The 17112-nt window shown below is 46.1% G+C and overlaps 1 protein-coding gene across 2 annotated transcripts; it reads left to right on the top strand.

The window, feature by feature from the left end:
- Window positions 1–2815: 2815 nt before the first annotated feature.
- On the top strand, window positions 2816–12319 carry LOC109067042. 2 transcript variants are annotated; one of them, XM_042732557.1, is made up of 5 exons: window positions 2816–3187; window positions 4600–4606; window positions 11074–11115; window positions 11291–11573; window positions 11659–12319. In XM_042732557.1, the coding sequence occupies exons 4-5, from the start codon at window positions 11499–11501 to the stop codon at window positions 12316–12318; spliced, it is 735 nt and encodes a 244-aa protein (XP_042588491.1). In that variant the 5' UTR covers window positions 2816–3187; window positions 4600–4606; window positions 11074–11115; window positions 11291–11498; the 3' UTR covers window position 12319. The 2 variants fall into 2 exon arrangements, with proteins under 2 accessions (XP_042588491.1, XP_042588490.1); XM_042732556.1 differs by lacking the exons at window positions 2816–3187; window positions 4600–4606 and having other exon boundaries at window positions 10715–11115.
- Window positions 12320–17112: the final 4793 nt, after the last annotated feature.

Genomic DNA, 17112 nt, shown 5'->3' with positions numbered 1-17112 from the left:
TCTCATAAAGAAGACCCCCGGAGATGCTCGGTCAGAGTCGTGCTTTCTTTCCTGCAAGAAAGGTTGGAGCGTAGGCTGTCACCCTCCACCCCTGAAAGTGTATGTGGCTGCCATTGCAGCCCATCACGATGCAGTGGACGGCCGGTCCCTGGGGAGGCATGACCTGATCGTTAGGTTCCTGAGGGGTGCCAGAAGGTTAAATCCTCCTAGGACACCCCTGATTCCCTCCTGGGACCTCTCTATTGTTCTGGCTGGACTTCAGAGGGGTCCCTTTGAGCTGCTGGATTCAGTCGAGCTTAAGTTCCTTTCTCCCAACACACCGCTCCTGGTCGCGCTCACTTCCATCAAGAGGGTCGGGGACCTCCAAGCATTTTCGGTAAGTGAAGAGTGCCTTGTGTTTGGGCCGGCCTACTCTCATGTTGTCCTGAGACCCCCCGGCCTGGATACATGCCCAAGGTTCCCACCCACTCCCTTCCGAGACCAGGTGGTGAACCTGCAAGCGCTGCCCCTGGAGGAGGCAGGTCCAGCCTTGGCGTTGCTGTGTCCCGTAAGAGCGCTTCGCATATACGTGGACCGCACCCAGAGCTTCAGAAGCTCAGAGCAGCTCCTGGTCTGCTTTGGAGGTCAGCAGAAGGGGAAGGCTGTCTCCAAGCAAAGGTTGGCCCACTGGATAGTGGATGCCATCGCCTTGGCGTACTGTTCCCAAGGCGAGCCGTGCCCCCTGGGGGTGAGGGCCCACTCCTCCTATGCGCTCTTTGGCAGACATCTGTCGAGCTGCGGGCTGGGCGACACCTAACACCTTCGAGGTTTTACAATCTTCGTGTAGAGCCAGTTTCTTCCCGTGTGTTGGGTAACAGGTAATTGGCGGGAAGGGCTGGCTGGGTGTCACGCTTGCTGCGCCATTCCCCCTAACACGGGGAAGCGAGCGCCTTCTTCTCCCAGTAGAGTTCCCCGGATGGCGTACCCTGATCGAGCATCCTCCAGCACCCTCCACGGTCAGACTTGGCGGAGCAGTGTGCCGCCAGGCCCAGCACTGGTGTTAGCATGCCCGGAGTCCCAGTCAGCCCATGTACTGGGCTAGGTGTCCATATGACTTGATTCCCTACGAGTAATCTCATATGTGTATTCTCCACGGTAAGGTTTCCCTCTTGGCAAACCCGTGTCTTCCCTTGACAGACCCGCTCTGTCAGTCTCTTCTGGCAGCTGTTCCATCCCTACTCTAAGGTAGGACCTGCCTCAGAGACCCATTCCATATGTAGTACTGCCCCCTGGGTCAGTCCATATCAATATCTCCACATGTCACCTCACTACGGGTAGGATGTGGTCTCCGTAGCGACCTGTTTTCTAGGCTCGCTTCCCCATCGTCTTGCCAAGCTGTAAGAACAAATAGGGAAGATTTGAAGCAATCTTTCACCGAAGGTTGAAATCCCTTCCAAAATTTTTTTGTGGACGGAACAGCAGCATGGCCTTCTCCAGCAGTGATGTACTCACCCTATTGGTCCCCTTCGGTACCAAGGTCAGTGAATTTGCGCTGGGGCTTTAGGAAGGTTACGACCTTAAGCGTAGCTTTTGTGCTTGTCAACAATTGCAGCGCCACAGGGTTGTGACGGTGTTCGGGTTGTGGCGTTTTCCATAGGACCCCGTATGTCGTTCGACATAACTCGTAGTGACCGACAGATAGGGAACGTCTCGGTTACGTACGTAACCCTCGTTCCCTGATGGAGGGAACGGAGACGTTATGTCCCCATGCCACAACCTTGAACCATTCGCTGTTGCCGGGACACGTTCTCGGCTCCTCAGTGTAAAACCTAGTGAGTGGATGCACCTGTCGCCTATTTATACCCGTAGACACGGGGAGTGGCTCAGGTATGTAAAATCCACTAGCAAATTTTCATTGGCGTTTTCTCTTAAACTCAGAGATGATTGGCCTCCCAAGTGAGACCCCGTATGTCGTTCGACATAACGTCTCCGTTCCCTCCATCAGGGAACGAGGGTTACGTACGTAACCGAGACGTTGTATGATATATTGTTATGATGCTTTTAGGGTGCATTTTTGGAGCTCTACAGTCCCTGGTCCCCATTTACTTTCATTGTATGGAAAAGAGCAAATTGACTTTTACATACTTCAGTTCACAATAGCAACATGGATAATAATGTTGAATTTCCTGGATTCTGAACACATGAATCATAGGTGCTATGGTTAAACTTTATTGTCCGTTCTGCTTGTCATAAGTATTTATGTCAATGAATATACCAGTGCCATCAGAATGAAAAGTCCTTGTCATTGTTCAAAAACAAGATAGTCAAAATGCTTAGTCATGTTGTCAATATAACACTGCACTCTGTTAGTATTACCTGATGTAAACTTGATGTAAACTAGTTTGGATGACAGTTGCACTTTTGTATGCCATATATCCATTTCAAAAGTACAAATTTACATATTACTGTATGTGGTATATTTAATAAAAGAGACTGGATAGGATTCACAGTTACACTTTTACTAGTGGTCTGACAAAACACACACACACACAAAAAAGAAAAAGAAAACTGGGCACAAAGGTGAAAATACACTATTAACTCCATTGTCAAAATTTGTAACTCTTGTGTCAGTTTTTTCTCATTTGCTAAGACACACTAAATGAAACTGGGATCCGCTTGATCTTCATCATCACATTATTAGCACAGCAGAAGTCTTCTCTTGCAAATGTTTTTTAACACTTTTTCATTTGTTTCACACATTTTTCACACCCTTTTTCAAAACAGTTACCACAGATCTCATTGAAAGGCCCCAAACTATTGGATTCACTGTGTTGAACAAAAGAAAAAAATCTATTCACAGCTGATAGAAACTACTTGCATAATTATAAATCTCTATGCACCTGTGTGAAACTCATTTGCACAACTCTTCAATCAGCAATCAGTCCTCATCCATCTACAAAAGATGCCACCTCTGTGTTGCTATTTGCAAGCATGGATCAAAGAGGCCATAGGCACGGAAGGAGAGTAAGAGGCCATGGCAGAGGGGCCCGAGGAAGAGGAGTTTGTATGCGTGGTGGAGGAGCTGCAGCAGCAAGAGGACAAAATCGAGCTCAAGTTTCAAATGAAATTCGGGCAACAATTATTGACCATGTCATCAATCATGGCTTGTCCTTTAGAAAGGCTGGACAAAGGGTCAAGCCCATTCTGAGTAGCAGCGTAATACGGATGATTTTCCTCAACTAAGTAAAACTCCGAGATGCATATTCAGCTGTTCTTACATGCACACTCTTTTGTAAGGAAAAAAATTTCTCTGTCTTTGATTCCGCTCCCCAAAATCCATTAAACAGCACATCTTAAGAAGAAGCTGTTTTTTCCCCTTCTTTACATCCTTCCTTCAGGGGCCCTGAAGAGAATACAGTGTCTGAGATATTCCTTCTTTCTATTTTTCATTCGTGGTACCTTACCTGCCCTGTTAAACTAGTTTGAAGTGAAAGCAATACTCAACCTCATATATTCTGAAACTCACATTAATTAATTTATTTCTTCTTTGAAACACAAAAGGAGATGTTTAGCAGAATGTTCAAGTTGCTCTTTTCTATAGAAAGTGAATAGTAAGATTAACAATGAATATTAGTCTGTTACACAAAGCTATGACCTGGAAGACATGGAATATGATATCCCTATCTGTCGGTCACTACGAGTTATGTCAAACGACATACGGGGTCTCACTTGGGAGGCCCAATCATCTCTGAGTTTAAGAGAAAACGCCAATGAAAATTGGCTAGTGGATTTAACATACCTGAGCCACTCCCCGTGTCTACGGGTATAAATAGGCGACAGGTGCATCCACTCACTAGATTTTTGCTTCGGAGCCGAGTGGTTGTATGAAAAGCTGTTATACTCCACAAAGCCATTCATCTGCTGTGTGTCGGAAAGCTGTTCTGGTTGGCGGTATGGCGCGAACAGCGGTGTCCCTTTCAGCGATTCCCCCAGGGCGCTTCAACTAAAAGAGCGGATTTCCTAAAAGAGCAAATCACGGACGATTCGCGTCTTTTTAAAGACGCCATTTCGTCCGTGTCCTTCTGGATGCGGTCGTTTCCTGTCCTCTGACAACGGCCACGAGCGTTGTCTTCTGTGTCTGGCCATTCAGCACGCGGAAGACGCGTTCGTGGATGGTTCATGCCCGCACTGCGTGTATGACCATGGCAACGCTGTGATCGCGTCTCTCTTCTTTCTTAAAGGGAAAGGAGCAGACCCCTCTGTCACTACCCCATCCCGGTTTCTCTGCCACAATAGTCCGCGTCTCCTGTACAAATCCTGTATACTTTAGGCTGACAACGATACCAAAGCTTGCAAACGCCCCACGGACCTCTCATCCCTTCCACAGTGCTTGTCCCTGTGCGGCTGCTGGGTGATTTTGCTGGGCTGTCTTATGGCGGTCCCAGCATGTCATTCCGTTTTGCCGCCGGTGGATCAGATGTCGATTGCAGCATCGGGGGATGGGCTGTTGACCTCTGTGGATGAAGATTCGGCGGCGTTGCCCCCCTCGGGTGTTGTCGCCACTGCCGAATCGGACCCAGAGTTGACAGCCGTGCTTGCCCGGGCAGCTGTGAGCATCAGGTTGGAGGTGAATACACTGCCCAAACCTGAGTGCTCACAGCTGGTTGATTGGTTCTCAATGTAGAGCATGGCTAACAACCGCATTTTGCTCTGGTTCCTTTCTTCCCGGATGTGCATGGGGAAGTGACGTAGTCGTGGATGGCCCCTTTTTACGACCAGAAGCCGCTCGTTTCCTTCCTCCGTTCTCACTACCCTCGATGGTGGGGCAGCTAGGGGGTGCGTCGACATTCCCCAGCAGGAGAGTGCGATTGCGGTGCACTTGTGTCTGCAAAACGCAGCCACTGGAGGAATAGTCTGCGTCTCCCGTCCAAGGCCTGTACGCTGTCGGCCACTCTCGCTGCCAAGGCTTACGGTGCTGCGGGCCAAGCTGCCTCTGCCCTGCATGCCATGGCAATCCTGCAAAATTCACCAGCCAAGGCTTTAACAAATGCACGAGGGTAGAACCAACCCGAGGTTGATGCAGGAGTTGCGCACGTTGACTGACCTCACCCTTCCGGGCGACGGGAGTCACGACGCAGTCCCTCGGGAAGGCGATGTCCACTCTGGTGGTCCAGTAGGTCCATCTCTGGTTCAGCCTGGTCGAGATGAGAGACGTTGACAAAGTACACTTTCTTGACGCTCCCATCTCCCAGGCTGGCCTGGGCGGCGACGCTGTCGAGGGCTGTGCCCAGCAGTTCCCGGCAGTACAACAGCAGACTGAGGCCATACAGTGCATTTTGCCCCGACGTGATCCTCTGGCTACCACCGTTCCGTCGTGGGCCGTGCCTCAGCCTGCTCATCGCCGTGGGCACCCTCCTGCATCCTCCACATCGGCTCCGCCCCATGTTGAGAGTTCTTCGAGTCCGGCGCGTCAAGCCCCGCACAGGAGAGCGGCGCCCCCCGTGCCACATCCAGCCGCGAAATCATCCAAGAAGACGACGAAGCGGCCCTGACACAGGCAACTCAAAGATGTGGGAGACTGCTCTTCAGGAGATGGCGGAGACAGTGCCACTCCTTCCCCCGCAGGAGGGCCTGGTGGAGAATTATTTTTGCTCCGCCGCTGGTCCAACGGCCAGCGGTACCCACAGTTTTCAATAAAAGAGCAATTTCCCTTTCCTCTGAGTTGCAAGGCTCGTGGGTTGACAATGAGCGACGCACTGCCTCCTCATTCTCACCCACGACGCCCCCTTTCGCCAGTGGCCAAGAGGTTGCGGTTCGGAGACGCAACACCTCTCCACGCAGCTCTGGCCAGTTCCTTCGGGAACACGGGGAGTTTTTGCTGTGATGACTCAGAACGCGATGCTTTCTGGGCCATCCGACACAACTCCCCATCGCTGCACCACTGCGGGTATGTCGACTTTCCCTTTGGTGCCACTTGTACGGAGTTTGGGGGCGTGGCTTGCGCTGCCCAACCCGTCATGCTGGCTCATTCGGATGGTTCGACTCGGTTATGCAATTCAGTTTTGCCCGGCGACCTCCCAAGTTCGAATGGCGTTCTCGAGGCTCCGGTGGCAGTCCAGGACGCCTCTGTCTTGCGCGAGGAGATTGCTGTCCGAAGGATGCAATCAAGCCGGTCCCTCCAGCCGAGATGAGGAACGGGTTTTACAACCCTTACTTCATCATACCCAAGAAAAGTGGTGGCCTTCAACCTATCCTGGGTCTGCGAGTCTTGAATCGGGCCCTGCACAAGCTCCCGCTCAAGATATTGATGCAGAAACGTATTATCAAATGCGTCCGAACCCAGGATTGGTTTGCAGCGATCGACCTGAAGGATGCGTTCTTTCATGTCTCGATCCTCCCTTACCACAGACTGGTTATGCGGTTTGCGTTCAAGGGTCGGGCATGGCAGTACAAGGTCCTCCCCCTCGGGCTCTCCCTGTCTCCCGTGTCTTCACGAAGGTCGCGGTGGGTGCCCTTGCCCCACTCTGGGAAGTGGGCATCAGGATCCTCAACTATCTCTATCCGAGAGGAGTTGTGTGATCACAGGGACCTGGTGCTTTGGCACCTCAGTCAGTTGGGGCTTCAGGTCAACCGAGGAAAGAGCAAACTCTCCCCTGCGCAGAGAATCTCTTATCTCGGTATGGAGTTAGACTCGGTGAGTATGACGGCACGTCTCTCCAGCGAGCGTGCCCAGTCAGTGCTGAACTGCCTGAGTTCCTTCAGAGGCAGGACAGTGGTACCACTGAAACACTTTCATAGGCTCCTGGGGCATATGGCATCCGCAGCCGCAGTCACGCCGCTCGGGTTGCTTCATATGAGGCCACTACAGCACTGGTTGCACTCCTGATTCCCGAGATGGGCATGGCGCCGCGGTACACATCGTGTCACCATCACACCGATGTGTCGCCGCCTATTCAGCCCCTGGTCGGACCTTGCCTTTCTACGGGCCGGCGTGCCCTTAGAACAAGTGTCCCGGCATGTTGTTGTCACAACAGATGCCTCGCAACACGGGCTGGGGCGCGACATGCAACCGGGCAGGCAGCTTCAGGGTCCTAGACAGGACCTCGACTGCTTTGGCACATCAACTGTCTGGAGTTGCTGGCAGTGCATCTAGCTTTACGGCAGTTTCAGCCACTGTTGCTAGACAAACACTGTGGCTGTTTCGTACATCAACCGACAGGGCAGTCTACGATCACGCTGCTTGTCTCAACTTGCCCGCCATCTCTTCCTCTGGAGTCAGATGCGGCTCAAGTCACTGCGTGCTGTCCACATCCCGAGGGAGCTCAACCGTGCAGCCGATGCACTCTCACGACAGCTCACTTTCCCCCGGGAAATGGCGACTCCATCCCCAGACGATCCAGCAAATTTGGAGTCGATTCGGGGAAGCCCAGGTAGACCTGTTTGCTTCCCACGAGTCCTCCCACACCCAGCTGTACTATTCCCTGTCCCAGGACCCCCCGGGCACAGATGCACTGGCACACAGCTGGCCTCGGGCTCTACGCAAGTATGCGTTTCCCCCAGTGAGCTTGCTTGCACAGGAACTGTGCAAGGTCAGGGAGGACGAGGAACAGGTCCTGTTGGTTGCGCCTTACTGGCCCACCCGGAACCTGGTTTTCGGAACTCATGCTCCTCGTGACAGCCCCTCCCTGGCACATCCCCCTGAGGAGGGACCTCCTCTCTCAGGGGCTGGGCACCATATTGGCACCCGCGTCCAGATCTTTGGAACCTCCACGTGTGGCTTCTGGACGGGACGCGGCAGACCTAAGTGATCTGCCACCTGCAGTGGTAGACACTATCTCTCAGGCTAGAGCCTATGCTCTGAGGTGGAGTCTGTTCACAAATTGGTGTTCTTCTCACCAAGAAGACCCCCGGAGATGCTCGGTCAGAGTCGTGCTTTCTTTCCTGCAAGAAAGGTTGGAGCGTAGGCTGTCACCCTCCACCCTGAAAGTGTATGTGGCTGCCATTGCAGCCCATCACGATGCAGTGGACGGCCGGTCCCTGGGGAGGCATGACCTGATCGTTAGGTTCCTGAGGGGTGCCAGAAGGTTAAATCCTCATAGGACACCCCTGATTCCCTCCTGGGACCTCTCTATTGTTCTGGCTGGACTTCAGAGGGGTCCCTTTGAGCTGCTGGATTCAGTCGAGCTTAAGTTCCTGTCTCTCAAGACAGCGCTCCTGGTCGCGCTTACTTCCATCAAGAGGGTCGGGGACCTCCAAGCATGTTCGGTAAGTGAAGAGTGCCTTGTGTTTGGGCCGGCCTACTCTCACGTTGTCCTGAGACCCCGGCCTGGATACATGCCCAAGGTTCCCACCACTCCCTTCCGAGACCAGGTGGTGAACCTGCAAGCGCTGCCCCTGGAGGAGGCAGGTCCAGCCTTGGCGTTGCTGTGTCCCGTAAGAGCGCTTCCTATATACGTGGACCGCACCCAGAGCTTCAGAAGCTCAGAGCAGCTCCTGGTCTGCTTTGGAGGTCAGCAGAAGGGGAAGGCTGTCTCCAAGCAGAGGTTGGCCCACTGGATAGTGGATGCCATCGCCTTGGCGTACTGTTCCCAAGGCAAGCCGTGCCCCCTGGGGGTGAGGGCCCACTCCTCCTATGGTGGCCTGCGCTCTTTGGCAGACCATCTGTCGAGCTGCGGGCTGGGCGACACCTAACACCTTCGAGAGTTTTACAATCTTCGTGTAGAGCCAGTTTCTTCCCGTGTGTTGGGTAACAGGTAATTGGCGGGAAGGGCTGGCTGGGTGTCACGCTTGCTGCGCCATTCCCCCTAACACGGGGAAGCGAGCGCCTTCTTCTCCCAGTAGAGTTCCCAGGTTGGCGTACCCTGGTCGAGCATCCTCCAGCACCCTCGGCGGTCAGACTTGGCGGAGCAGTCAGCCGCCAGGCCCAGCACTGGTGTTAGCATGCCCTGAGTCCCGGTCAGCCCCTGTTCTGGGCTAGGTGCCCATATGGCTTGATTCCCTACGGGTAATCTCATATGTGTATTCTCCACGGTAAGGTTTCCCTCTTGGCAAACCCATGTCTTCCTTTTGACAGACCCATTCTGTCAGTCTCTTCTGGCAGCTGTTCCATCCCTACCCTCAGGTGAGACCTGCCCCAGAGACCCATTCCATATGTAGTACTTGGTCAGCCCATATCAGTGTCGCCACATGATACCTTCCTATGGGCAGGATGTGGTCTCCATAGCGACCTGTTTTCTAGGCTCGCTTCCCCATCATCTTGCCAAGCTGTAAGAACAAATAGGGAAGATTTGAAGCAATCTTTCACCGAAGGTTGAAATCCCTTCCAAAATTTTTTGGTGGACTCGTCCCCTTTGGTACCAACTCCAGCAAATACGTACTCACCCTATTGGTCCCCTTCGGTACCAAGGTCAGTGAATTTGCGCTGGGGCTTTAGGAAGGTTACGACCTTAAGCGTAGCTTTTGTGCTTGTTGTCAACAATTGCAGCGCCACAGGGTTGTGACGGTGTTTCGGGTTGTGGCGTTTTTTCCATAGGACCCCGTATGTCGTTCGACATAACTCGTAGTGACCGACAGATAGGGAACGTCTCGGTTACGTACGTAACCCTCGTTCCCTGATGGAGGGAACGGAGACGTTATGTCCCCATGCCACAACCTTGAACCATTCGCTGTTGCCGGGACACGTTCTCGGCTCCTCAGTGTAAAACCTAGTGAGTGGATGCACCTGTCGCCTATTTATACCCGTAGACACGGGGAGTGGCTCAGGTATGTTAAATCCACTAGCCAATTTTCATTGGCGTTTTCTCTTAAACTCAGAGATGATTGGCCTCCCAAGTGAGACCCCGTATGTCGTTCGACATAACGTCTCCGTTCCCTCCATCAGGGAACGAGGGTTACGTACGTAACCGAGACTTTGTATGATATATTGTTATGATGCTTTTAGGGTGCATTTTTGGAGCTCTACAGTCCCTGGTCCCCATTTACTTTCATTGTATGGAAAAGAGCAAATTAAACTTTTACATACTTCAGTTCACAATAGCAACATGGATAATAATGTTGAATTTCCTGGATTCTGAACACATGAATCATAGGTGCTATGGTTAAACTTTATTGTCCGTTCTGCTTGTCATAAGTATTTATGTCAATGAATATACCAGTGCCATCAGAATGAAAAGTCCTTGTCATTGTTCAAAAACAAGATAGTCAAAATGCTTAGTCATGTTGTCAATATAACACTGCACTCTGTTAGTATTACCTGATGTAAACTTGATGTAAACTAGTTTGGATGACAGTTTGCACTTTTGTATGCCATATATCCATTTCAAAAGTACAAATTTACATATTACTGTATGTGGTATATTTAATAAAAGAGACTGGATAGGATTCACAGTTACACTTTTACTAGTGGTCTGACAAAACACACACACACACACACACACATATTACAATGTCATTGTAATAAAAAAAAGAAAAAGAAAACTGGGCACAAAGGTGAAAATACACTATTACAGTTTTTCTCATTTGCTAAGACACACTAAATGAAACTGGGATCCGCTTGATCTTCATCATCACATTATTAGCACAGCAGAAGTCTTCTCTTGCAAATGTTTTAACACACTTTTTCATTTGTTTCACACATTTTTTCACACCCTTTTTCAAAAACAGTTACCACAGATCTCATTGAAAGGCCCCAAACTATTGGATTCACTGTGGTTGAACAAAAGAAAAAAATCTATTCACAGCTGATAGAAACTACTTGCATAATTATAAATCTCTATGCACCTGTGTGAAACTCATTTGCACAACTCTTCAATCAGCAATCAGTCCTCATCCATCTACAAAAGATGCCACCTCTGTGTTGCTATTTGCAAGCATGGATCAAAGAGGCCATAGGCACGGAAGGAGAGTAAGAGGCCATGGCAGAGGGGCCCGAGGAAGAGGAGTTTGTATGCGTGGTGGAGGAGCTGCAGCAGCAAGAGGACAAAATCGAGCTCAAGTTTCAAATGAAATTCGGGCAACAATTATTGACCATGTCATCAATCATGGCTTGTCCTTTAGAAAGGCTGGACAAAGGGTCAAGCCCATTCTGAGTCGGAGCACTGTGGCATCTATTGTCAGGCTTTTTCGGAATGAGAACAGGTAATTCACAGTGTTACTATAATGTATACCACTGTGTATTTCAGCTTTACTGTATTGCCCTGTTAGCAGAACAAACTGTGTCTACAGTAATGCAGATGTTTTTATCAATCCCATTTATGTGACTGTCATACAGTAATGTCAATTTTGACATGCTTTTTTTGCTTTTACTTTATAGAATCCACACATTGCCACACACTGGTGGCAGAGGAAAGATATTTAGTATTGAACAGGAGTCTGCCATTGTAGATATGGTAGTGGCAAACAATGCAATCAGACTGCGTGAAATCCAGGCAGCAGTAATTGCAGATCAGGGAGCATTTAGAAATATAAACAGTGTGAGTTTGGCAACTATAGATCGAGTCCTTAAATGAAACCATGTCAGAATGAAGCAGCTGTACAGAGTTCCATTTCAAAGAAACTCTGACATCGTAAAGGAGGCACGATTCCAGTATGTGCAGGTACAGATTTTTTTTGTAATACCTTGTTTACCATAGTTACATGCGACTGGAATAATTTGCTTTATAAATTTGCTCTTTCTCTTAGAGAATAATGGAGCTTGAAGCTGAAGGGGCACATCACAAATTCATTTTTGTGGATGAAGCCGGCTTCAACCTCTGTAAAGTGAGGCGACGCGGGAGGAAAATCATTGGGCAGAGGGCCACTATCACAGTGCCAGGTCAGAGGGGTGCCAATATCACCATGTGTGCTGCCATCTCCAATGATGGAGTCCTTTGCCACATACCAACTATTGGCCCATACAATACAGAACGCCTCATCACATTTCTTGATGCATTGAAAGAATTACTGATTCCACCCGAAGAGAGAGGGCTGTTGAGGCCTGGCATGACTCTGTATGTCATAATTTGGGACAATGTGGCTTTCCACCACTCTCGCCTTGTGAATGAATGGTTTGCAGCACAGCCTCGTATTATGATACAATTCCTCCCTGCATACTCGCATTTTCTGAACCCAATCGAGGAGTTCTTCTCTGCTTGGAGGTGGAAGGTGTATGATCACCGGCCATATGAGCAGATGCCCCTCCTGGAGGCAATGAATGCTGGTTGCCTGGCAATAGGTGCAGAGGACTGCCAGGGATGGATACGCCATGCAAGAAGGTATTTCCCTCGTTGCATTGCAAGGGAAAACATTCAATGCGATGTTGATGAGAACCTGTGGCATAATCGTCAAGAACGAATGGACTAAATGTTTTTAAAGGTATTTCCACCCATAAGTTTCCTTTGGTAGCTTTTTTTTTTCCAGTATCCATTTGAGTTTGTAAAGTATCATATTTCATATTGATGGCTGCATTTTGTATTTTGTTGTCCATTGTGTAATGATTGATTGAAAGAATAAATTAATTTGACCACAAGTTGTGGTGTTTGATGGAAATATTTGCTTATGTTGCATGTTTTTTAATGTTTTGTGAGTGTTAGAGCATTTTGCTAACAAAATGAGTCATTTTGGCCATTGAGCTTCAGTTTTATCCTGTGTGTTAACGGTTTTGAAAATGTGATGTCAGAGTGGGCAAATGTGTTTAAGCAATCGAGAAAAACTGTAACTCCATTGTCAAAATTTGTAACTCTTGTGTTGTCCTCTGTCTATATATGATTTCCAATTGAAGGTTCATGAGATGCACCTTTGAGCTATTTCAGAGAACTGGTTTGTCATTGGTTGATCTACATTCTCTTCTTTAGTGAAAGTCAAGATTCACCTGCACAATTCATGGCAAATTTACAAAAAGTAATAGACATAGTAAATAAAAATAAATAGAAAATATTATAAAAAATTCATGAAAACTAAATAAAACAATATCAACCAAATTAAATATAATTACTTATATGATGAACTAATGCCTAGATGTTTTGGGGGTAAGACTGTTGCACAGAGAACTATATAATACATTTTGAGCAACATGACATTAGCAACTGATAATGTAGGAACCCGCAGACAAATGTACATAATCAATTGCATGTATGTACCAAAACAATCGCAACTTGCTCAAAAGACTGAGAAACTGCTTTTATAATGTGCACAATTGACTAGATGATGTGGAGGTTGAACAAGTAGTTTTGAGAATTAAAAATCTGATCTGAGAAATACACCAAAGCGACTGTGAAAAACTGTAAGAAACACATCACACATTAACACCACATAAAATATAAAATTACACAAGTTTAGGCAACTGACTCAACTCCAAACATTCCTTCCTTACACATTACAAATCATCATCTACAGTAATATGTATATATATATATATATATATATATATATATACATACACACACACACACTATACACACATTAAATCCATTAAACACTGTCCTACCAACCACTCTTTTGCATTTCCTTCAAACAATAATCCGATTTAAAATAACAGCTGCCATTGGGACAAATTATTTTTTATACACATTTCTTCTGGCCAGAGGAATTTTAAGCCTACGGCCTGATGGAAGCATTTCAAAAGTAGAGTGGAGGGGATGAGTATGATCTTTAAAAATCCCAATTGCTGTTTTTTCCATAAAACAATCAAATAAGAACTGAAGTGAATGTTGTTTATAGCCAGTAATCTTATTTGCCTGATTAATTATTTGCGAGAGTTTGTTCTTCTGTTTAACTGTTATATTACCATACCACGAGACAATATTATATGTAAGAATGCTCTCAGTCATTGACCTGTAATACCATAGTTAGAGTCTGTGTACTAACATTAAAGCTCCTCAATTTTCTAAGACCAAGGCACTGTCTTGCCTTTTTATAGACAGACTCTACATTACTTTCAAAGTTGAGTTTATCATCAATAATTGTTGAGACCTGCTCTACAATTTTTCCTTTTATAATAACTGGTTCATATGGGCTTGTATCTACTATTCTTGTTTGATTCCTCAAGCATAGCTCTTTTGTCTTTCCAATATTAAGATATAAAAACTACTATCAAGCCAACCAATAATGCTATTGATATACTCAAAATATGAAGGGCTATTCATTTCTTCCTGACAGGAAACTAGTGCCATATCATTAGCATACTTTATGATGATGAAACTGCAGTTCATTGATGTATACAGAGAATAATACGGAGATAATACACATCCCTGGGGTACCCCAGTATTTAAAACCAAGCAGTCAGACATTACATTATTGATACAATCACGCTGTGGTCAGTTTTTTTAAAATTCTTTGATCCATAAAATCAACCAACACCTAACGCCTAAACTGTGAATACGCTTTAAAGGAAGGTTAGGTTTGACAGTATTAAAAGCAGATGAGAGAGCCATGAAAAGTATTCTAACATACATATTTGACTTATCCAAATGATGTTGAACTTTATTCAAAAGAGTAAACGCCCGTTCACACCAAGAACGATAACTATAAAGATAACGATGTTAGCGTCCACACCAGCGAACGATATCGTCTGTTTTTTTCTAAGCGCACGCTCGTCTGCCACTTTAAATTCTCGAGCTCGTTACAGCAGGATGGATTCTGACTGGCTGTCAATTTTTTTATTGTTCATCAGCTGAAAAAAATTGTTTTGAAAGTGATTCCAATGATATCGTTTCTCTTTGTCTTTATCATTATAGTTGTGATGTGGACTCTATCTACATCTATTCTTTAATATTGAGAACAATTTTTAGAACTATATCTTTATCGTATCTTTATAGTTATTGTGCTTGGGTTGAACGGGCCTTAAGAGAGGCATCCACAATTCCTTACACACTGTGCGTTCCATACAATTGCAGAGAATTGATGTGAGCGCAATTGGACGAAAGTCATTCAACAATTTTGCATGATGTATTTTGGGTACCGGGATAATAATGTAATTTTTCCAGGCCAGTGGTATAAAGACATCGTCCAGAAAAATTTGAAACATCTTTGCACACACATATCCCTGCACATTCTTTCAAAACTTTCCCCTTCAGGCCATCCGGGCCAGATGCCTTGTGTGATTTAACTTTGTGAAGCACTGTGACAACCTCTATTTCCTGTATTATCATGGTTAATGTCTTGTGAATTGAAAAGCTATGTGTTTATTAGAAACAAATCCATCATTAAGCCATTTTAACTTTAAACCGTCACTTCTGGCCAAAATATAAGTCCATAATCCGTAATCCATAACACCTCCTCTCACAGTAAAATCCACCAAAATATTTGTTAAGAACTGTTTTGGACTGTTTTTGAATGTAAACAATGCTTGATCATTCTGACGGCACCCATTGTTGGTGTTTGTTAGCATTTGTCTGTGCAGTGTGAATTGACCTTTACACCACAATAAAAGTTGAGACTAGTTTGAGTTATTTCTATCACAGAAACTACAAATGATAAGCATCCGCTTTAATTACATATAATTTAGGAATATACCGTATAAGGTTGTAAAACTAAAGCATGGTTTAGACAGTGACAGTGTTTGCTGTCTCCCACGGTCCTCTGAGACTGTAATGAGATTAATTGTGCTCTTGTATTCTGTATTTAATCAGTAGTGCTGTAGTAATCAGTATCACACAATCAGCATGTTAATCAGTAGCATTGTGATAATTTCACAGCAATGATCCTTCACAACGTAGGGCACTTCTGCCTCTAACATCCACAGAGAAAGTGACGTTTAATAGGTAAAAGCCCTGATTTAATGTACTGAAATTAAATAACACTAATATACACATCAACCAAATGTCTGGATAAACCATTTAATGCTTTTAGCAGATGCTTTGACATATAAATACTTTGCTTGTATGATAATTGAACCGACAACTTTGATGTTGTTAGCACCAGTTGAGATACAACAACATTTCAAACTATATTTTACATTCACTGAACACACCTAAAATAATGCCACCACATATTTTATATTCATCAGATGTCATGTCGGTATGTGAGTACAGGTGTGTGTGTGTTCGTGTGTTGGGCAGATGGTGGGGATGGACCAGAGGGAGCTGTTGTGACCCACAGGTGGCTGTTCGACCTGCTAAAAGGCAGACCGACACCTGGAGAAGTCTTAGAGTTGAAAGAAAGAGGAAATAATGAGTGACAAACACACTCTCAAACACAGAGATACAGTGAGTAAAAGACAGAGGGCACAAAGGGTGAAACGGGATGCCTAGACTCTCTTCTTATCTTACTCTCAGAAAGGTATATCTCTTAGATACTGGTAGGCAATATGCCCAAAATCTTACATTGCAATATAAGACATTTTATTTAATGATAACGATATATTTCACAGTATAGTTACTTTTGCTGGAAATAAGGCAAAGCATTTTAGATTATGTAAAATTTCACAATTCTCAGTATATTGTGTATATCTCAAGACTGATAATGTAAATACAAAGTTCTGTCATGAAACTCTAGATGGTGCAGTCCGATAGGTTCTAACCACAGACTGTAAAAAAGAAAAAAAAGAAAAAAAGAATGGCGTGTCTCCACTTCCTTCCACTATAGAAAAGTGAAGCCAAAGCATCTCAGTATGGCCGCTGTCATTTTGCGTAATTTGGAGCTAGAGTCTGTGCAGTAGAGATTCGTTTGGAGCCAGAGTCTCCAAACAAGTGAATGTGAGGTGGAGCCTCTGTATCAAAGTCCCACCCAAACTCCCGCAGACCCAATCGCAAGACCACAATCATGACACCACACCCCGTTTTTATAGCATCAAATAACTACCTAAAAGCAAACTTATTAGAAAAACTAACACTTGAACATAAATCAGCATGATAAGAACTTCCTCAAATAATGGAAATCATCTTTGAAAAAATTTGATTTGAAGTGTAATTTGATTGTTTAGTTTGGATCATGTCCCATTAGATTACATGGAGAGGGCGGGATTTATCACCTGTACAGCAGCCAGCCACCTGGGGGCGATCAAGACACTTTGGCTTCACTTTTCAGGACTTGTGCAGCATGCTTGGTTCAAACTCTATCTGACATATTGACATCATCATTCACATGGCAAAGCTGATTGGTTTATTTTCATATCAACAGCCAATAAGTTTCCTGCTCAACATTCAGAAACTCGGCAAG

Source organism: Cyprinus carpio, chromosome B10 (assembly GCF_018340385.1).
Source record: "Cyprinus carpio isolate SPL01 chromosome B10, ASM1834038v1, whole genome shotgun sequence".
Taxonomy (NCBI): Eukaryota; Metazoa; Chordata; class Actinopteri; order Cypriniformes; family Cyprinidae; genus Cyprinus; species Cyprinus carpio.
The sequence above is the reverse complement of the archived record's forward strand: the minus strand, read 5'-3'. Positions and strand labels throughout refer to the sequence as shown.

Excerpts from the sequence above, each read along its gene's own strand:
- LOC109067042 (XM_042732557.1), top strand. The coding sequence starts at position 11,499 with ATGAAGCAGCTGTACAGAGTTCCATTTCAAAGAAACTCTGACATCGTA. Across the intron at positions 11,574-11,658 it reads CACGATTCCAGTATGTGCAG|AGAATAATGGAGCTTGAAGC; the intron begins GTACAGATTTTT and ends TCTTTCTCTTAG.